The sequence below is a fragment of the Varanus komodoensis genome, unplaced genomic scaffold (assembly GCF_004798865.1).
Source record: "Varanus komodoensis strain SLA01 unplaced genomic scaffold, ASM479886v1 scaffold18_3, whole genome shotgun sequence".
Taxonomy (NCBI): Eukaryota; Metazoa; Chordata; class Lepidosauria; order Squamata; family Varanidae; genus Varanus; species Varanus komodoensis.
Window position 1 is genome coordinate 14590515 of NW_025335549.1, and position 18783 is coordinate 14609297.

At 42.4% G+C, this 18783-nt stretch overlaps 1 protein-coding gene across 1 annotated transcript; it reads right to left on the bottom strand.

Annotated features, from left to right (window-relative positions):
• Positions 1–334: 334 nt before the first annotated feature.
• Positions 335–18777, bottom strand: IRS4 (insulin receptor substrate 4). The gene is made up of 2 exons (XM_044427347.1): positions 15640–18777; positions 335–3374 (listed from the first exon to the last, which is right to left on the bottom strand). Exons 1-2 carry the CDS (start codon positions 18506–18508, stop codon positions 3370–3372), a joined length of 2874 nt encoding a protein of 957 aa, XP_044283282.1. The 5' UTR covers positions 18509–18777; the 3' UTR covers positions 335–3369.
• Between the last annotated feature and the right edge of the window lie 6 nt (positions 18778–18783).

The window sequence follows — 18783 nt, forward strand, 5'->3', positions numbered from 1 at the left end:
TCAGAGCACTTACTGCTGTGGTTACTGTGGGTCCTGGCAGATCCAAGGAGGTGGGCTGAATGAAACACAGTGAATGGAGCTGGTGGTGACCCGTTTTTAAAAAAAAAAATAGAAATATTTTTGGACTGGGACAATACACAGATTAAAAGGCTGGGAAATAAGAGGGGAAATTAGCCCACCTGCAGTAATGGAGCAGGCCCATTTATTTCTCAACCATTAAACCTGCACATTTTCGGGGAGGTTTTTACTGTCGGAGACCTGTGGAAGCCACATCTGTATGCGTAAGGCACTATTTCAGCAAGCAATTGTAAATAAAGACTCGACCATGCAATACTACCATGAACACATTTACTGCAAGTAGCTCTATGGAAAGCCAATTCAGATAAATATAAACACTATACAGCGCTTCAAGCCAGTCTCCCAAAATTGCAAATGTGCTGCATTTTACCATGAAAAACAATGTAACAATATTTACAATGGAAGACACAGCCGGATCAATCAGCTCAAACTTTTAAACAGATCAGTGAAGCAGAAATAGCAAATATAATGAACAGTTTCAACCATATATGTTTTAGTTTGTACAGACAATAACTGTCCAATATCAAATTAAAATTTACAGGACAAACATTGTTCCATCATTGGTTTCTCTGTACTTATACAGCAGCATAAAACGGGTGGCTGGAAGGTTGCCCACATAGTGATATGTTTTACATAGTTGGAAAATGGTCTTCCAGCACAATACTGAATAAGTTAGTTGCTGTAAACTAAGACAAAAAAGATTGCATATTTATTATGCTGTACCTGTTAGTATTTGTACCAGTAGAGTTGAGGTTACCCATTTGTTTTATTCATTCAGCATTTGTAAAATCAGTGCTGTATATTGTACCATGGGCAGCCTCAGGATCTAATATGTAAAGAATGTAACATTTGTCAAACCTTTTTCATAATTAATCTTTTGAACTATCACCAAATTTAATTTTTAAATAAAAAGATGTAAACCTTTTTTTTTTTTTTTTAAAAGGCAGTACCTATTGCATTGTTAATTTACAGAGTCCAAACAAAACGTACATGGCAAGACAGCGTTGTGGTCTAGAAAAGTGGTCATGTTCTTGAGTTAAAATCTGTTTAGCAGCAACTAGTTAACTGTACTCTTGAAAACCCGGCTTTTCTAGATTCAGAAACTCATCTGTGCTTTTAAACCCTGCAGCATATACACTTTTTTTTTCTTTCGGATTACTGGGCTCCACGTAAACTTATGGATACCAACTGTATTTGCCAAAAGTTACCTATATCGTTGTGTGACGTGTATATTAAGTCTAACCAAAATAGGTTCTAGTACATAGTAATGAACATCAAAACTGACAGCAGGGTCTAATTGGTTATACAAACCAGTCTAGTACTTTGAAAAGGTCTGATGTCACAAGCTGAGGCAACCCTTACTCAATACTCGCACAATATACAATGTAGAGGAATACCAGCTGGATGGTGCCTGAGGATTTGTGTACTGCTTTCAACCCTTTCAGTTATCAGTGCTTCTAATTATTAGTATATACTATATGTACCGACAACTAGTGTCGATACCAATAACTAGTGTCATGCTCTTTAATGACATAAGCCTACGAAGTGAGGCACCTGGCTTCTGACTACAATTTTCAATTTCCAATTTTAAACAATACCCCTAGTAAGAAAATGTCATTTTTCCCCCACATTAGGCATAATTATAGGACAGTATTAGTAATGCTTTTCCTAAGTTTGAAAAAAAAGTGGCTCCAAATAAAAGGGATCTTTTACCAAGGTCAAGATTAAGGGATTCTCTCTATAAAAGCTCTACAGCACATCAACATTGTACTGCAAGGATAATATACAGTTGCAGAGTCTGCGTTTTTCCATTTGAACTTATAAAAAATCAACTCCCCACTTATCCAAAATGTATAAATCAATAGAAGTAACTATACAGGGAGATGTAAAATAATTTTTTAAAACTATAATCAAGATATATCCAATTCTTCAGTTCTACCTTTATATTCCAGATATTCTCAACTGTCTTACATTTAAGAGAACATAGAACTATAAAAAAGATGATACAGGATCCACAACTCTCTTTGTACCATAACGTGAAATCAAACAAAACAAATCAAAACAGAGAGAGGTCTCACTTCAGTACCACTTCTCTTCCTTACAGCGTATTGCTCTTGTGGCTGTGAAGTCTTACCACAACTTGCACGTGCAGCAGCTCAGGAAGAGGGAGCCAGGGACGAGAAAAAGACAGACACTTGGTTACAGCCCAGTCCTATGCACCACAACCTGTGAGTAAATCCCAGTAAGCCGAACAGTGCTTGCTCTCATGTAGCTATGTACAGGATCATGACCTTCGCTTGCCCACCCCCCGCCCAAGAAGGAAGGATGGCAAGAAGCCAGGCAGCACCCCCCCCCCTTCCCCAGTGTCTCTGGTCCTCACCAACCACAGATGCCTTTGCCATGTGCTCTAGCAGCAGCTGCTTCCAACATGACTGGTGGAAGAACAAGCAATGCAAGGATGGGCTCCGCTGCAAAATGCAGTCGCAAAGGGTGAGGACCGGGGTGGAGACAAGAAGGTAGAGAGGTGGTGGTTCCTCTCCTGCCTGGAGCTTGAGGCAGGCCAAGGTCACAAGCGCCTCTGACGATGCATGCCAAGAGGAACAAGACAGGCGGTAGGAAGAGCATGCGTGGGGGGGGGGGGCAGGAGGAGGAGGGATGTTCTCCCATGGTCTACTTAGGCTGCAGGGGGGTGGGAAGGGCTGCGTACGTTGGGATTTTGCTGTCCAAACGGTTGGCTGCAGGCCTCTAATCTTGAAAAGGTGGCCCACTGATTTCACTGAGACTTTTTTACACATAAGTACATATAGGATCATAGCCAGAGCCTGTTGTTCCCATCCCCTCAAAATGGGTCATAATTGCCAAAAAGGAAAAAAAGGAATTCTAAACCATCTATAAAACATTTAAGCTATCACTTCAAGTACTAGAAAAGCGAAACCCATTAGGTAGATTCTCGGACACCAAGTGACTTCTCAAAACAGAAACTGATGGGGAAAGTGTAGAGGAGCACTACGCCAGCGTTCACATTGTCTCCCAGATAGAGATGCTGGGGGTGGGGGGAGAAACCTCCGTCATCAAAACTCATCTATGACAAAAGTTCATTCGGATTAGCACAACTGTAGACTCAGCCATCACTCGATGAAAAATCATTCCAGTGATGCGTGTCCGTGTCTGTGCTGGTGGAAGTGAGCAGAGCTGGCTGGAGATGGGCTCTGCTTCCAAAAGCGCCACACAGTTATGGAGATACCAGCTGGAAAGCCTGCTCGTCTCACAATGGTTTCCATGGTAATGCCATCAGTCTAGGAGAAGAACAAAAATATTTTAGTGCAAGCGAAACAGGAAAAAGACGCTTCTCCTTTAAAATCATTTCTAGGAGAATCTTATCCAATTATGGTACAATTCATATATTTCCAAAAACAATTTATGGGTTCTGAAACCCCATATGGAGAAGAATTTATAATGGAGCAATTTTGCAGTATGCACTTCAGAGTCGCCAGTCATTTTGATGGATTTCTTCTCTAATGTACCCGGTGGTAGTTGTACAGCCTCAGCTACAAAGCAGCAAGTAACAGGATTGCCCTGAAAATGTGCGGTTCCCTTAGGGTAGCCCACAAGGTTATTTATCATACCCAGTGCATGGTGGTCAAGACTGAGAAACGGAGGCCTTTCCTGGAGACACTGAATTTTCTCCAGAATGTTGTCCAACCAATGGGGATCTCATCAAGTCTGTGCCAGTTCACAGCAGCAGACACAGCCTGTTATACCAGTGGTCTTCACACAGATGCATTCCACAAAGAGTAGCTCACGGGTCAATGTGTGGTCCTTGCCCCCGTAAGAGTGTGACAGCAGCTGCATGGTTTACAAAAGTATCATGCAAACATGTCTAAAGGCGCAATTCAGTTTTCCAAGTTTTCCCCCCAAAAATCCACTTGAGCCAACAAACATGTTAGGAATTCAAGCAATTCTGAACATTCCACACTGAAACAAACAAAGTGATTGTGTGATTAATGGAAGTTTGGGGTTTTTTAAGTGGGTGGCAGTGGTGAGAGAATCACATGAGGCTGCCATAAATTGGCTCATGTGTCAAATTGTTCATATTGAGCAGCCCATCCCAAAGGGTAGGTGATTTTCTTCATGATATCCCAAGTGGACAACAACAGTAGCAGACAGAAAACTTTACATTCCATTTCAAGGTCCTGTGACACAACAACTTAGCATATACCAGCTGAATATAAAGTGTTCTCCTTGTGGTAACTGCATTAAGTGCACCAGCCCCAAAATTGCTAAGTGATGCTCCGTTAGTTGCCTGCTGCTTTAGCTTGCCTGTTCATAAATTCTGCCACAAAGAGGGAGCACAACCCACCCCCACAAGCTTGGAAGGAGGATGAGCTAAATTTCTCTAGACAAGAATTAGATTTCTCAGTGAAGTTCTAGAATGCAAGGCAACCTGTGTGTAGTTAAAGTAAATTCTTCCTTCTGCTCAGCTATGCCTCTGAGGTTCTTTGTGTATGCTCTGAAGACTAGATTTGGCACTCAAGAGCATGGAGTACATACATATACGCACAAGCATACACACTCTGCAGATTGTTTTTAATAGCCTGGAGACAGTTGTTCATTCTCACGTTGCTTCTTTACATACATTCCGAGTCTTCCCTCCTTAGTTTCTTTTCATTAACCTGGTTATCTAAAATTGCCATTACGTAAGCTTAATAGAATGTCAGCTCTTTACTGTCTACCATACCTCCTCACAGAACTTTTGAAAACATTCATTACACTCCAAATTCATTGCAATGTGTATCAATTCTTTATGCATCGATACATGTATTTATGTATCAATTCTTTATCAATGCTTGCTACAAAGAACTGATACAAACAGAAGGTAGCAAAACACCACTCCATTGTATCAAAGGCAGTGATCAATTCTGCGACTCCTGCCGGACAGCAAATCAGCTAAGTTGAAAGGTTATTTCAGATCCTTGAACAGTGACTCTTGTTTCTCAATGTCGCAGTGGGCTCTCCAAGTCCAAGCAAATAAAAGTATCTTCCACTTCTGCAGGCATCTCCAGTAACCAAAAATCAGAATCTTGTGTGTGGATGTGAGGAAAAAGTGAGCAGGCTTCACCCCAAGGAGGGTGAGAACTGCCCTCCATCAATGGCACCACACAGCCTGGCTCTTCTGACAAGGACCCCGTACGGGGCATACGTCATTCCCTCCACCACACACTCTTTGCTGGTGAAGAAATAAGAATGCTATTCAATGCCATTGATCAGTTACTAAAATTGCATTCTGAAGCACACTTATAAGAAAGCATGGCCCAGTGGAACTTTTTCCCCAGTTAAACATGCTTAGAAACGGATTGCAGGGTTAGCTGACTTCCTGTTGTTCCTCACATTTTAGTTATTTTTTTACCTCATGTATTTAACTACATACTTATTTTGTCAAACTGTTCATTCCAGGGTGGTGCAGTGGTTAAGAGCGTGGGGCTGGGACTCAGGTGATCTGGGTTCGAGTCCCCGCTCAGCCACGGAGCTTTGACTTTGGGCCAGTCACACATTCTCAGCCCAAGTTCCTCACAGGGTCGCTGTTGTGAGGAGAAGATTGAGAGGAAGAGACAAAATATGGAAGCTTTGAGTTCCTTGAAAGAAAATCAGATGGGCTATAAATGCACCAAATAAATTCCCACCCCAGCCTCTACTGGCTTCAAATTTTCATTACAAAAACAGAAGTCTCAAGAAGTTTCAGGAGAACCCCACATGCTTATTAAAAACCACACACAGCTAAGTGAACATGCACCGGTAAGTTAGGTGACTTGACAGGGAGTTCTTTAATCGGAGAGCTGAGGGGGTGCCGGACAAGGATCCGAACTGTGTGCCAGCACACCTGGTAGCACGCTGGCTGAGGACTGCTTCTCAATCAATCTTGCTTTGTTACCTGAGCAACTGGGCAGAGCTGCTCTTCCCTGCCACAGACCACCTTTATGTCAAGGCAGCTCCACAAAGCAGGCTCTGAGCTTATAAAAGCAGTGGATAACTGCCATAAACACACACACACACACACCCCAATATAATTAAAAATGTAACTCCTGCATCACACATATACTGAATCCAAGAAAACAGTCAGCTTGATAAATAGAAAGACAAAATGCAGGGCTCACTTACACCCCCAAAGCTTGCACAAATAAAACTGTTCTAAATAACAGCACTGCAAGGGAAGCTGAATCCTTATTGAGTTCCAGCGTGCCACCACCGAGAAGGCCTTGCAACGAATGACAGCCGTACAGGCCATGTTCTGCAAGGGCCTCATAAGCAAAGCTTCCCTGGCAGATCTTAAATCTCCGATTGGTCAGTACTGGGAAGTATCCCTCAAGTACTCAGGTCCTGTGCCATTTGCTTAGTTGACTTATACCCTTCCACACATACAGCCCAGGGCTGCTACTAGCCTAGAAAGTATACCACATAAACATTAAAAAATCTAACTGCAAAAACTCAGACACAGAGTAAAATACAGTAACACGAAAAAACAATCTCTGAAGAAAGCCTGCGCACATAAGCCTTTAACCAGCTCCTAAACAACAACAGCCAAATCTCTTCTGGAATGGATTTCCACAGTTGGGATGCCGCCATCCAAAAGGGCTTTGAACATCGGTGCTGATGAACACCTTGAATCTGGCCTGCAGCACACTGGCAGCCAGTACAGAGATTTCAAAATAGGCGGGATATGCTCACATCTCACAACCATCTGTACCAGCTTCGGGACAATCTTCAAAGGACGCCCCACACTGCAATACAGCATTGCAATAAACCAAACAGGTAAGTCACCAGTGCATGGAGGACTGGCCTCCAATGGGCAGGGTGCACTGTATCCCACAATACTGCAGAGATCCAGGAGGACCATAGAATAAAAAAGGGAAGAGAGAAAAAGACAAGGGGGGGGGGAGTACTCTTTTAGCCCTTATTGTGAAGATAAGCTGAATGTATGTGGTAATCTGGTAAATTATTAAAAGCGAACTAAGTTGCTGCATAGGACTTCTGGCCATCTTTGGAGGGGACAAGGTCCAGTCCCTGTGTGGATTCATGCCCTCCCCCTGCCTAGCAGAACGGGTGAATTATGTATGAAGCAAATAAATAAATAAAAATCAAAATACAGAATTATGCAAAGTAAGAGAAAACTGTGCAAATCTGATTAGCTTGCACACTGCAGACAAGTCACAGAATTCAACTTTTTATGATGGTGGCTTTGGCTTTTGCCTTCTTTTTCTTCCTTTCCTTTTTTTAGGACACAGCCATGCTTACAGCAAGATGGTCATGCCATGAAGTAATTGATCATGCATAAAGCAAGAATAGCTTTGGTAAGTTTTTTTTTCCCTATTAACTTCAGTCGTTTAACATCTCCATAAACTTAGTTCAATAGTCAACACTGGATGGGGCTCAGCGCCCTCCCAGCACCAGTGCAAACAGGCACTGTCTTGCTTCAGCTGCAACTGTCCCAGAATAGGCTATATCCAGGCTCTCTCCTCCCTCGCTCTCATGTTCCTTAATTCAAGACTTCTGGCACTGAACCATTGTTAAGCCCTTGTTTCCCATGAGATCTAAGCTGAGAAGCTGGCTTGGGTGATCTCCACAAGAACGGATGCCCTGTTAGTGGCATTTTTACCAGTGATGGTTTGCTCTGGTGTATTAGCTCCCTTATGCTAGTAGCAAACCCTTCCATAACACAGGCATGTAATGAAAAGCATAATTTGTAACAGGGAACTTGTGAAAGGGCTCCTCACACCTGATGCCACACAAGCATGCAGGCAGGACTCCTGGCACCATCAAGGGCAATGGTGGCGGGAAAACGCAGCAGGGTGACTAATTCAGGACAACGCTGCCTGGTTCCCCGTAAAATTGTGTGAATGAGACCGCATGGTGCACAATAAAAGTCTCATGTAGATGATACAGTGACATCACACACCAAGAAAGTCCAAACACCAGCCATTCATCCTGTCCTGACTTATCCCTGACTTCCAGAAGCCAACCCAAAACAAAGACTTTACGATGCTTTCATAGCATGGATTCAGGCTTTTATTAAGTCAGGTAAGGAGCAGGGCAACTCTGACGCTGGAAAAGTTGTTACAACCAGTATGGCAGGTATGTAGGTCCCAAGAAGGGATCAGGTTTCGAATGCCTGAAAATAACCTGCGAAGCGTCAGCCCCAGAAGGGTGCCCACCCATCACTCGGACAGCAAAGCCAGATGCAGGGGAGCACGCACAGCGCGGCCTGCCTTGGTCTTCAGCATTTCTACCCCTCTTCAAAGTGCTTAAGGGAACTGGAGCTTTGGAATCACACAGGCATTCCTACATCTCACAGCGTTTCACTGTTACTGAACTGAGGCACAGCCAGTCACTGGTTTTCACCACGCAGAAGCAGCCACAGGGCCTTTTCCAGCTCTTTGCTCACAGGCCCCTCAGAGCCTCTCATCAGCATAACAGAATAATATCAGCGGAAGCGCGCTCAAGTAACCACACCGTGCCTCCAGTCCAGTTCTGGGAATAGTAGTAGGCAACAGGTGGTGTTCACAGATGCTGCCACAAGAGAACCCCAGCTAAACTTTGCTGCTGCCACCCTTGAGATCTCCAGAAATGTTAGCATGTCCTGCTCATGATGCAGTAATCAATTTCATCTCTTTATAAGTATTGCTTGAAAAAGGAGGCTTGAGTTTATGAAATGGCATGCTAGAAGCAACCTTTCTAATGCCACTAACAGGGCACCCCTCAAGGACTCCCAGTATCTATCTGGCTCTAGAAGCCTCCAGGGGCAGCAGATACATGCATCCATACTTAAGGCATACCAGCAGAACACTGCAGTATTATAAATCCCCCTGATGTAAAGAAGACGTAGCCTGTGCACACCTTCTACCATCATTTTATGCCACAATGATACTATATTAACACTCCTAAGTGAATCAGCTTCTAAGGCTGCTAATGTGCTCCAAGAGATAAATCGCAACCTTTTGGGTGGTCTTACAGTTCAACTAAATGTTTTGCCTCCACTGTTTATTTCCATGCCCAAATGCTGCTTCTCTGAGGCAAAGCAGGGCTTGGAGAGTGCAAGTTCCAACACCGAATCAGCAAGCAGGGGAAGGGAAAAAAAAAGGAACCTTCCCCTCCATGTCCAGGTTCCAGATCTGTGTTTGCAGTGGAAACATGAGACTGGACCCTTGCCTGGAGGAAAACAGCTTTTTCATTTTGTACTTGTGTTTCCAGAGATCAGTGCAGAATATGAAATAAAAAATAAGCTTTGAGTAAATCATTTTACAACTGAAATTTTCTAATTGTAAATTGGGAAAACTCTCAACATGGCCATTATGAGGATGAAAAGTATTCCTCACATAAAACATTCCAAGGTATCAATTCAAGTACTCCACTGCATAAGCTATGTTAAGGAGCATTCACACCAATCTAACAAATGCAATTTTGCTCCTCAAAAACCCGAATGTTTCTGTTTCAACATGTATAGCATGAAGGTAATCATTAGGTTGCCTTAAGATGCCTAATAAAACAACATGTGACCAAAGTTAAAAAAACAAACAGCAATTTACAGGGTGGGCCAAGAAGGGGACTCTCTAGGTCACACAGACCATTTGATGAGTCACACCGGTTTAGGACAAACAGTGATGAAGATTTATCATTCTCTTCTTCCTCCTCCCTGCTACTCTGCCGCAAAACAAGACTATGAACATTTTAATAATTTTCCACACTTTTTAAGAAGCCTAACCAACACCTATCTGTTATCAAGTCAACTTAATGAAGGTCCTAATCTTCCCCTTAAAACTTTCATTCAGAAAACCTGATCACTGATGCCTAATAAACAACAAACAAACGATACCAACTAGGATATTCTTGCTAGCCTACACACTACCTGCTAAAACAAACTTTTTGTTTTCCACTTTTCCTTCCCTTTCTGACAGAAAGTTCTTCCCTAATTCACAAAGGGTTGTTACTCATCACTCCAAGAGGAAGCCTGCTTTTGCCTGCACAACAGTCGAAACAGGAGATCACAGCTGAGAGCAGAGCAGCTGCTCTGCTTACAGAATCTTCCAGGTTCAATACCTGGCATCTCCAGCAAAGGCTATGAAAGTATCCCGCCTGAAACCCAGTTTGTGTCAACAATACTGGGCTAGATCCACCAACTGTCTGACTCAGTGTGAGAGAGCTACTGGCGTTCCTGATACATGGCAAATACAGCTCCCTTGTGAGTTGCTGGAAAGCGTCTGTGTACCTGTTATAGACGGCTGGGCAGGGATGCTACTTTGCTTCTCGATCTCCTGCAATTGCTGAGATCTTCTATTCCAAAAGCGTCCCAGAAACAAACTGACCAAATGCTTTTCATTATCTTCAGTAAAGTGGTAATCAGAGGCCACAAATCCAGTGGTCAATTACACTTGCTCTGAAGTGCCAAGCATCTTGAGGAGACAAGTGTACAAGAGTGTAATCTTAACTGTATAACTTGCCTATTTAACTGGTCACAATAAATCCCTCATGTACGGAAACAATTAAAAGGCAAATATACTATCAACTATCACAGACTGATGCTGTGTGCCTTCCAGCAATTTGGTACATCCTAGTAACATCTGATTACGCTGATTAGTAGCATCTCTGAAAGTTAGCAAATTTCAATTTTGATTTGAAGAGAATTGCTCAGACCATTTAGTGCATAACAAAACATGATCAGACAGCTCCAGGAAGAGTTTTAAGATGAACACAGAAAAAGAACAGGGTCTGTATACATGCATGCTTTATTCCTAGTCCTGCAAATCACAGTCTGGCGAATGCGACATCCGGATGCAGCCAGTGATTGCTGATGCTTACACAGTGGAAGTCCCTTCATAATGAAACCATCCCAGAGCAAGTAATCAGGGAAATATCAACTGTAACAATGTATTTACAGGTACCAGCATCACTGAAAATGCTAGCACAGTCTTTAACCGTTTAAGCACTCTCAAATGTGCATCAGTTTGTGCCTATGGGCAAAAGGCAAAGCTGCAATTAAACTATGCATGCAGATTTATTACCTCCCACCTCCAAAGGATGCACCAGAAAATACAGGGTAAGTATGACATTAGGTCCCTATTGTACACTCCTGGGCATTGTACTTAGCTGGCCTTCATTTTTTCCCAATACTTCCCCATATTGTTCTTTTTCATCTGTCTTAGATATAAGGAAAGTTGAAATGGTATGAATAATCTCCATGTATATTTATAAAGAGTCTTAATAGTAACTTAGGGATTTTAAAATGGTACATAAATTGTTTTTGGAAGCTCATTCACTCAGTAAAAGTGACATGGACTAAAATTTTTAAAATTGAGAATTTGCTGTGTTTGAAAATCTATTATCAGCAATGCTCAAATAAAAACAAATGACTTCAGCTTGGCACTAAGGAATTAAGTGAACTCCAGGTAGCTGCTTTTGGAGGTGGTGATTTGGGACAGAAAAAAAGCCACTGTGAGGAAAGTGTTTGAGCTCAGTGGAGTTCCAAATGCATACTTACAAAGCTGAACATGCATCTTCAGGTTTGTGAGGATGGGTCACACCCCCCCCCCCATCTCCACACCTCTCCTCCAAATTACCCCTTCCCAAAATGCCTTTTCTGTAACAGCAATGACTGGTGTTTTGCTACATCCACCTGTGTGAATGTTATGCCCATGAGAAGTCACCTTCAATTAACCACAGAAAGTATATTGTTCCATCTGCCTGGTTTCATTGAGTGATATGAAGGAAACTTTTCACCTTTTCCCATTCACAAAATTAATGGAGGAGGGGCAGTGTAATAATCTGAACAGAACAGGAACCGCTTTCAAGCTTTTTATTTTGGTTCAAGGTAAAATGGAGCCTGAGTCTTTTGCAATCACTGGAAGTAGAAGGGCCCCTGGCTTCTAACAATGAAATTTCACAAGCTCAACAGTTTCTTGTGTTAACAGTTTTACAGCACTGAAGTATAAGCACTTTCAAGTTTTGTTTGTAGAAGTGGTATGGCACATGTTGTGCTGTACTCTGGGAGCAGTAATCTTTTAAGAGCAATAATCTGTTTCAGGTTGGAAATCAGATGCATACACTATTTACAACACCATATGCAAACTGACAAGAAAAATGGAAAGGCGTTCAACAATGCATTTAAGTTATTTCACTGTTTCAAGCAGACTTTCCACCTAGGTTCCCTGCCTCAGCAACTATGAAGTTTCAGAATATAAAGTCAGATTTTCTGTAATGTCATACTTCTGAGATATAGTCTACCAGTGAATAGTTTCTTAGACATTTCATCTGAGAACACTATCAAATAAGAGAAAGCTCAAGAAAATAAAATTAGATGCGTTACAGGTACAATCCTATACAAGTTTATAGAGGAAAAAACACAGATAACTGAGGCATTCTGGGAGCTGTAAGCCTTTGTTCATCTAGATTGCCCTCTGTCCCTTTTCACAGCGGACTTTTAAGCACAGTACACAGACGTTACTTTTATACCTCTAGAGTCAATCTGAAATATTAGGAGAAGAGCCAATGTTAGTTCTACAAATGGGTTAGTAGACCAGTTTAAAATGAATGGGACTTAAACCAACACTGAATATAGCCAACTGGATGCAGTACTTAGGGTACAATCCCACACATGTCCAGACAAGGGAAAACATCCTACATGCCTGGCTGTGGGATACTGGGAGGTATATAAGGGCTTTTTTTCTGTCTAGACATGCACAGGATTGCATTTTTAGTAAGCTGTAGAATTTGTAGATACAAGTTTCAGCTATCTCGCCCTTAAAGCAGCCCAAGTAAACTTTTGCATGGGGTGGGCATGATATTACGTTCAGCTTTTTCTGGTCTTGCTCATGAACTGAGAACTTATTAGCACCAAATGCATGTGCCACCTACTCAAGCACTATTACGTTTCTTTCTCTTTGTCATCCCACCCCAACCTCTGCTGTTCCACTTGGTACACACATTATAGCGACATTCTTCAAATCTCTCTACCTGTAGGAGTTCAAAAGCTCCTTAATACTTTCAACCAGCAAGGCACGTTTCTTCCCCTGGGAGTTGGTTTTATTTTAATGTATAACAGACAGATGAAAATAATGAACACTCTGGCCTCAATCCAGTAAGCGCCAATGAGCTTAAGCACTCTTAACCCTGTGCTAGATTGTACCCACTGCCAATTGAAAAATGTCCATCATTAATATTTTTTACAATTATCGTTTTGAATACAGAAATAACAATCACCAACCTGAAAACTGGCATTCACAGACAACTACTGTTAACACTGGCTGAATTTCTGACCAGTTTCTTATTATAAAGGGTCTCACTGGTAAAGTCCCACCAAGAAGTAGCGCGTGTGTGTATTATTGTTTATAAGCACAAGAAATTAGTCATAAGCAAAATGCTGTCAGGGCATGTATGTTTTCAACTTTGCCATCATCCTCTTAAATTTCAACTGTAGTCTTAAAAGGCAAAAGTATCCAACAAATATTGAACTTTTAAAATGAGCAGTATGGTCAGAGCTGTAGTGTGAACTTTTCCCTTCATACTTGTGCTCTGTTGTACTTACACTGATCAAAGTACCAATTGAATTTTGGAAACTTTTGAACAAAGTCCAAAATCAGTACAGAGCTTTACATTTTTGTTCCAATTTTGATTTGAATTCAAATTTTAACTTAGAGAATGTTCTATATATGATATTATTAACTATTTTAAAATCACACTTGGACAGATTTAGCTAGTTAAAAAAAATCAAAGAAAGTATACCAAGGCAAGTCACATACTTTTCAAAACCCCAAGCAATGCTTACAGAGTGACTCATCCTTTATGTAACCTTTTCCCAATATTAGGATCTGAACTCACGAAATCCTTCAAAGTATGCTTTCCCAACCTCGGCCTCTAGATGATGGAATTTAATTTCCATCTGCCCCAATGAGTGTGGCCAGTGCTCAGGTGCAATGCGACTTGTAGTCCTTGTAGGGATCCCAAGTTAAAAAAGACTGCCTTACAGCCTATTAATATATGCAGACTGATTAAGGTGCCCACAGAATTTCATCCAGCTTATGAGAAGCCAGAAGATTTTTTGCATATCTACATATGCAAGAATAATTCTTCACTTACGCAGCAAGAGTAGAATACCCATTACTCATTCATCTTAACGTTAATATTCTAAAACTGGGTTTTATACAAACTCAAAAGAAGTACATGTTGAGAAGTAACAGTGACTAAGTATTTACTCAATAGTTACAATCATACAATTTACAGTGGAATTTACTTAGGTTTCTTCTTCTCCCTCTCATCTCCACTCTAAGTCTAGAAAACAAGCTAGTCACTATAAAAAGACCACGTATCGGTTAAGCCTCTGACAACACAGGACTTGCTTTTTAAAAGTTTAATTCAAATTGTTAAGATAAAGATGAATGACATCACTGCAGCTCCAATATGCTAAAACATTATAGAATATTTACAACCACCACCAACACTAAAAGCCTTCTTAATTCTTGCATTTTGCATTGTGACATTCTATAGGGCTAGGATCAGGGTAACCCAGCAAAGGTCAAGGGAAGGTAACCTCCCTTTAAGTATGCCTATCTGATTTTTGTTCAGGTTGCAGACAAATGCACAAGTTAAACTAAACCAAGCTCTCTCACAAACTTATCACTGAATTAGCACAAGACAAGAAAGCTGCAATCCTATGCACACTTACTAGGAAGTAATCATTACTGAAGTCAACAGGAATTGCTTCTAAGTAAAGCATGTGTAGGACAGCACTTTCAAAGCAGTATCCACATTATAAATTTGTGATAGTTTGACGGTCATGGCTACTCACCCACACAAATCCCTATCAATGAGGCAGGGGAACATGGAAATTGCAAATAATGTTCTGGCATGGGGACATACTATTATTAAAGATTACATTATGTACTACAAATAGACACTATGGTAATGCAGTGATTAAAAAAAACTCAAGAATGCCATACAAAGTACAAATTATTATACACATCTCACATCAAGATAAACAAGAATTTTGATGTTGGTGTTAAGGTCACTGGGAGATGTTTTCTTGCCCAGGGGCTCAAATGTAGGACCTTTTTTGGTCCAAAGTTATCTAAAAGCCTTACAAGATAAATCCAAAGTTTCCCGTGAAACCTAAACTATTCATATTTAGAATAACTAGTTGACTATAGATTGGCATAGTCGTTGCTTTTCAATATTGAGGGAGGAGTGCTGTGTTGACTCCAAAGTTGCTAATCTACTATAAATGTGAATATGACTTACAGCTCTTGAAGCACTTTATAAGTAAACTTGATTACTTGTATCTCCCAGAGTAATAATGACAGCTTAACAAAGATAGCTGCCAAGCTAAATGGCTAAAGATAGTGAGTTATCTGCAGCCTAGCTCTTTGGTCAGTACTGTATTTTCTGTGCTCTCTCTGTATAGAGATACCACCCAGGAAAGCAGCGTACAACACAGAAAGGTCAGCCTTGTTTGGAAAAAGTTGTGGATCAAGAATATATACTGAAATTACACACGCGTTAGTTTTTTCAAAAGCTACAAACCTTTTCTTGCAGAGTTGCACTTCAGACCACCTGATCTGCTGAAGTCTATGCTGACATATACTCCACTTTCCAGAGCCAGAGTACCATTTGGGAGGTGGCAGCTCGGCGTGTCAGGGCTCTCCTCGCAGTTTAGAGAATTTTCTCGCAGATTTAGAGCGATATAATTTAAGCCATTCTGAAATCCAGTTGACGTATCTCTGGACATCTTGCTTTCATGGCCATCTGAAATGTGTTCCTCAGGTTTCAACCACACATTGTCAAAAGAGGCAGAACTGTGCCTTTTACTACTGTCAGTAAAGAAAGAGGAGGAAGTGGTAACAGTGGCGGCAGAAGAAAAGGTTTCAGAGCTATGCCGCCTCCTTCCTTGTGGATCCGCACGGATGACTTTAGGTACAACTGGAGGATCAGGGCTAGGAACAGAAAAGTCACTGCTGCCAGCATATTGGTCAACAATGCACAGTCTATTAACTATGGAAGGAGGGCTATCAATCTTTAAGCCATTTTTGCTTTCTGTAGTAAATGGTCCAGGTGGCGTTGCTGCCATGTTGAAGGTCATCTCAGTGTAATCATCAATCCTACCGCTTGCTGTGCTAACACAGGCAGTACCAAACGAAAGCCTAGCATAATCAGAATCGGGTGGGTTTCTGGGTATACTAGAACTTGCATAAATTGAAATATCGGTCAAGGAGTTGGATAGTTCCTTAGCAGCTTTTGGTGACTGAACATCAAGATCAACACTCATATAGTCAGAAAGCGGTGACTGCCTATGGTCACTACTGGAACCAAGAGATGATGGAGATCCTTCTGCTGATAAAGAATATGGGGTATTACTTGCTTTTTCCCCAAAGTCAATATTTATATATTCACCAGGGCTAGATGGCTCAATTGGAATTGTACGATCATACATTCTTGGTATGGTGTTACTACCTCTAGTACCTAATGGAAGTCTTGTAGGCCTGATAACTCTGTTCTGTCCAAAGCCTTCTTCTGAAGCTTTCAGGAGAGATGATTTGGAAAGGCCATTAGCCAGAACTTCATTACTGACACTTTTACCATTTTCAGAGCCACTATACATTAGTTTTCCAGGTGATGACATTGGAACATACTCATCATTTTCATCTGACAGTGCCTTAAAGCTTCGTGGGAGAGAGAAGTAAGAGCCAAAAGTTTTGGAGCCAGTGTTGGTATGCATATAATTTGAATCACCAGGTTGCCTTGGAACAGCTGAATTTCCAGGTGACATATCCATATACTCATTGTTTGTCAACTTTTCATTACCGCTTTTAGAATTAAATCCAGTTAAAGGGCTACGCACAGGTGAAGAGATAGCCCTGGGAAACATCATCATATATCCCTTGGAGTCAGCCTGAGATGATGACCAAGAACTGTTAATCTGCTTTGGAACAGATACACTTTTAGGAGTCATTGGCAGATAATCACTGTTGCTTGCAAGCGGAGATGCAACTCCTGGCATCATTGGCATATATCCATCATCTCTGGCTTTATTCCTGCTTTGATTACATACAGATTCAAGGGCAGGTTCTCCATACTCAGGTTCAGGGTTATTTTTAAATTTTGGCGACTCAGAACAAGGCAGACGTCCATGGCTTCCTGCAGAATCTTCATCTAAAGAAGTTGCTGTTTGGGTTGTTTTCTGCTGCACTGGTATAGAAGCAGGTTTAGTTAAAGAATAAGTTCTTTTTCTGAAACATTTTTCAGCCTCCCGGTAATCATCTCTTGAACTATTATTATCTATTTGCTGCTTGCTCATAGACATGTATTCACTCAAACAATTTTCTTCTCTGATTGGTGGAGTATTGCCTAAGGAATCTGGGGTGTTACTCCTCACACGAAAGTACCTGAAGTCTCCAGGACTGGAACCATATTCATCCGAAGAAATAAAACCTCCATCGCTCGGGGACCCACAGACCGATGAGCTCGAAGGCCTTACGAGGGTATCTGAAGCCGATCCATGACCGCTACTTGAAGAAACACTGATGGGGCTCGTGGTAGATGGAAAATGAGATACCGGCAGAGAGGCAGACCTGGTGTGATAAGAAGAGCTAAACGCTGCACGAACATATCGCCCGCTCCCTTCTTGGCGCCCCAAATTCATCCTTGCGGTGTTCAGATGAATAAGACTTCCAGTAACGGACCTAAATGGTCTGGTCATTGTCCCCTCACCTTCACTGGAAGTTCTGAAGCGGTAAGAGCTACTGCTTTTAGTAGTGGGAGGAGTCCCCCCAGTAGCACACTCAGTTCTCGATCTTCTCTGTAAGCCTGTCTGGCTAGGCGGCAGGTTACCAAGGTGCCTCCTGGTAGTGATGAAAGAAATGGGGTTGGTGCTGCTGCCGCCACCAGAAGACTGACTCTTGCTGCGAGGTCTGAACTCAGAGAAGGCTTTCAAAGCTTTCATGGTTTCTAGAAAGGTCTCGTGCATGTTCTGGGCAACCACTGAATCATCGACTTGCATCCACAGCTCGCCTGGCCCAATGGAGGCAGACCTGCCCACCTCGATGAAGAAGAAGTTTTCAGAGTGCCCACATCGCCGAATGTTCATGAGCTGCAGGTGGACAGCGGGCACCTCCGTGTTCAGTTTGACGAGGTGGATGGCCTTGCTGGAGAGGCACAACCTGTACACCCCAGTCAAGTTCTTTGTCTGCCCCAGTCCCTTAGGCTTTACGTTGACTTGCCAGACTTCTTTAAACACAGCCCCTGACCTAAGCGAGCCCCCGTAGTGCTCGTCGTCGTCATCCAGCTGCTGGTCCGCCTGGTCCTCCTGCTCCAAGAACCCTCTCTTGCTTTGGCTCATGAGTTCGCTGATCGCCTGGTACCAGCCCTCCTGCTCAGCCTCGTTCTCCGCCACCATGGCGAAATACTCATCCTTGGTATACAGGGCGATGATGTGCTTATGCTTGGCATCTGCCCGCCGGCTCACCGTGAAGCACTGGTAGAGGGGGATCACCCGCTTGGGGGGCGGGCAGCAGAGGGCCACGCCGCCCCCGCCCGCCGCCGCCGCCCGCAGGCTGCTCTTGAACTTCTTCTCGCTGTCGTAGTACTCCAGCCGGGCAGGGGCCAGGTGACTCTCCGCCCGCAGCACGAAGTAGCGCTTGTGGCCATGCTTCTGCTTCCTCAGGTAGCCGC